This window comes from Orycteropus afer, unplaced genomic scaffold (assembly GCF_000298275.1).
Source record: "Orycteropus afer afer isolate SDZICR_OR568_19922 unplaced genomic scaffold, OryAfe1.0 scaffold00761, whole genome shotgun sequence".
NCBI classification, from domain to species: Eukaryota; Metazoa; Chordata; class Mammalia; order Tubulidentata; family Orycteropodidae; genus Orycteropus; species Orycteropus afer.
In genome coordinates, this window is record NW_006922348.1 from 72,771 (window position 1) to 73,922 (window position 1,152).

Genomic DNA, 1,152 nt, shown 5'->3' on the forward strand with positions numbered 1-1,152 from the left:
GTGGGTTTGACCCGCCAGCCTTGTGGTTAGCAGTCAAGTGCCTTAAGGACTAATTTCTTTTTCAGCAATCTCTTTGCTGGTGTAGAGGAATCTAACTGATTTTTGTATGTTGATCTTGTATCCTGTATCTGTATTGTCTACCTGTGTGTAACTGTTACGTAAACAGAAGAACGGAGAGCTAAAACAATGTTACTTCCTTTGGTTCAAGAGCATGAGATGGATGAGATTTTGTGGAATTAAACTTTTAAGAGACATTAATCACCGACTATTTTCTGCTTTTCTTTTTGTTTTTTTATTGTTGTTGCTGATATTTTTAGGCCAGTATGGTACATTCTCTGATTGAAGCATATGCGCTGCATAAGCAAATGAGGTAAGTTGTCCTTTTTCCCTGAACAGTCTTGAACCTAAGTATTCATAGTGTTATTATCCTCCTTGACAGTGAGAGAAGAATGGCTTTTGTAATATGCCTGTGACCCCGTGAAAGTTCTTAAGGAATTCAGAAAACTTGAAAAAAGTACATGACGCAGTTAAGATCCCTTTGAAATAGGTCTTTATTGCTGTAAGGAGAAATATCCTAGGGATAGCTGCATTGTGGAGATTTTAAGGTCACTACATTTGGGTACTAATGTCTGATAGAAAAAAGATGTTCAATTTTGGAGGAACTTGGTGTTCTGTTTTTGTTATTATTTTTTTTTTTTTCTAAGATACATCTGAGGCTACTTTATAGCTCTAGACATAAAGATGTGGGTTTAACTTAAAGCTTTTAGACACACACTGTCCCAAACTGAACCTTTAATTAGTGAGCCCCAGAAGTAGAACAAAGCCAGAGCAAACTTCTGAGATCAGGCCAGAATTCAGCAGAGAGCTAAATGCTTCTAAAAAAAAAAAAGTTCTATGTTTGATGATGTTATAATAGCAAATATTAAAACTCTGCTAATTCTAGGATTACCTGTGACATTTTCTGGCCAAATAGGTGAGTGTCTATACAATAGGCTTTCAGATTTTATCCTTATTTTTAACAAAATCATTTCTTGACTACTTCTTCAGAACTGTTTTTCAACCATTGTGTCAACCCATGTATTTAGCAAACATAAAAACTACATGCCTTCAATTAAAGTAAATAAAATTTCAAAAAAAATATATTACAAACAA

The 1,152-nt window shown here is 34.5% G+C and overlaps 1 protein-coding gene across 1 annotated transcript in view; it reads left to right on the forward strand.

Moving 5' to 3' along the window:
- The window catches only part of HDAC8 (histone deacetylase 8), a 536,169-nt gene that overhangs the window by 3,039 nt on the left and 531,978 nt on the right, over window positions 1–1,152 (forward strand). Inside the window, exon 2 of the mRNA XM_042783233.1 lies at window positions 318–370. Coding sequence (XP_042639167.1) covers window positions 318–370 — 53 coding nt within the window. The remainder of the gene's footprint in view (window positions 1–317; window positions 371–1,152) is intronic.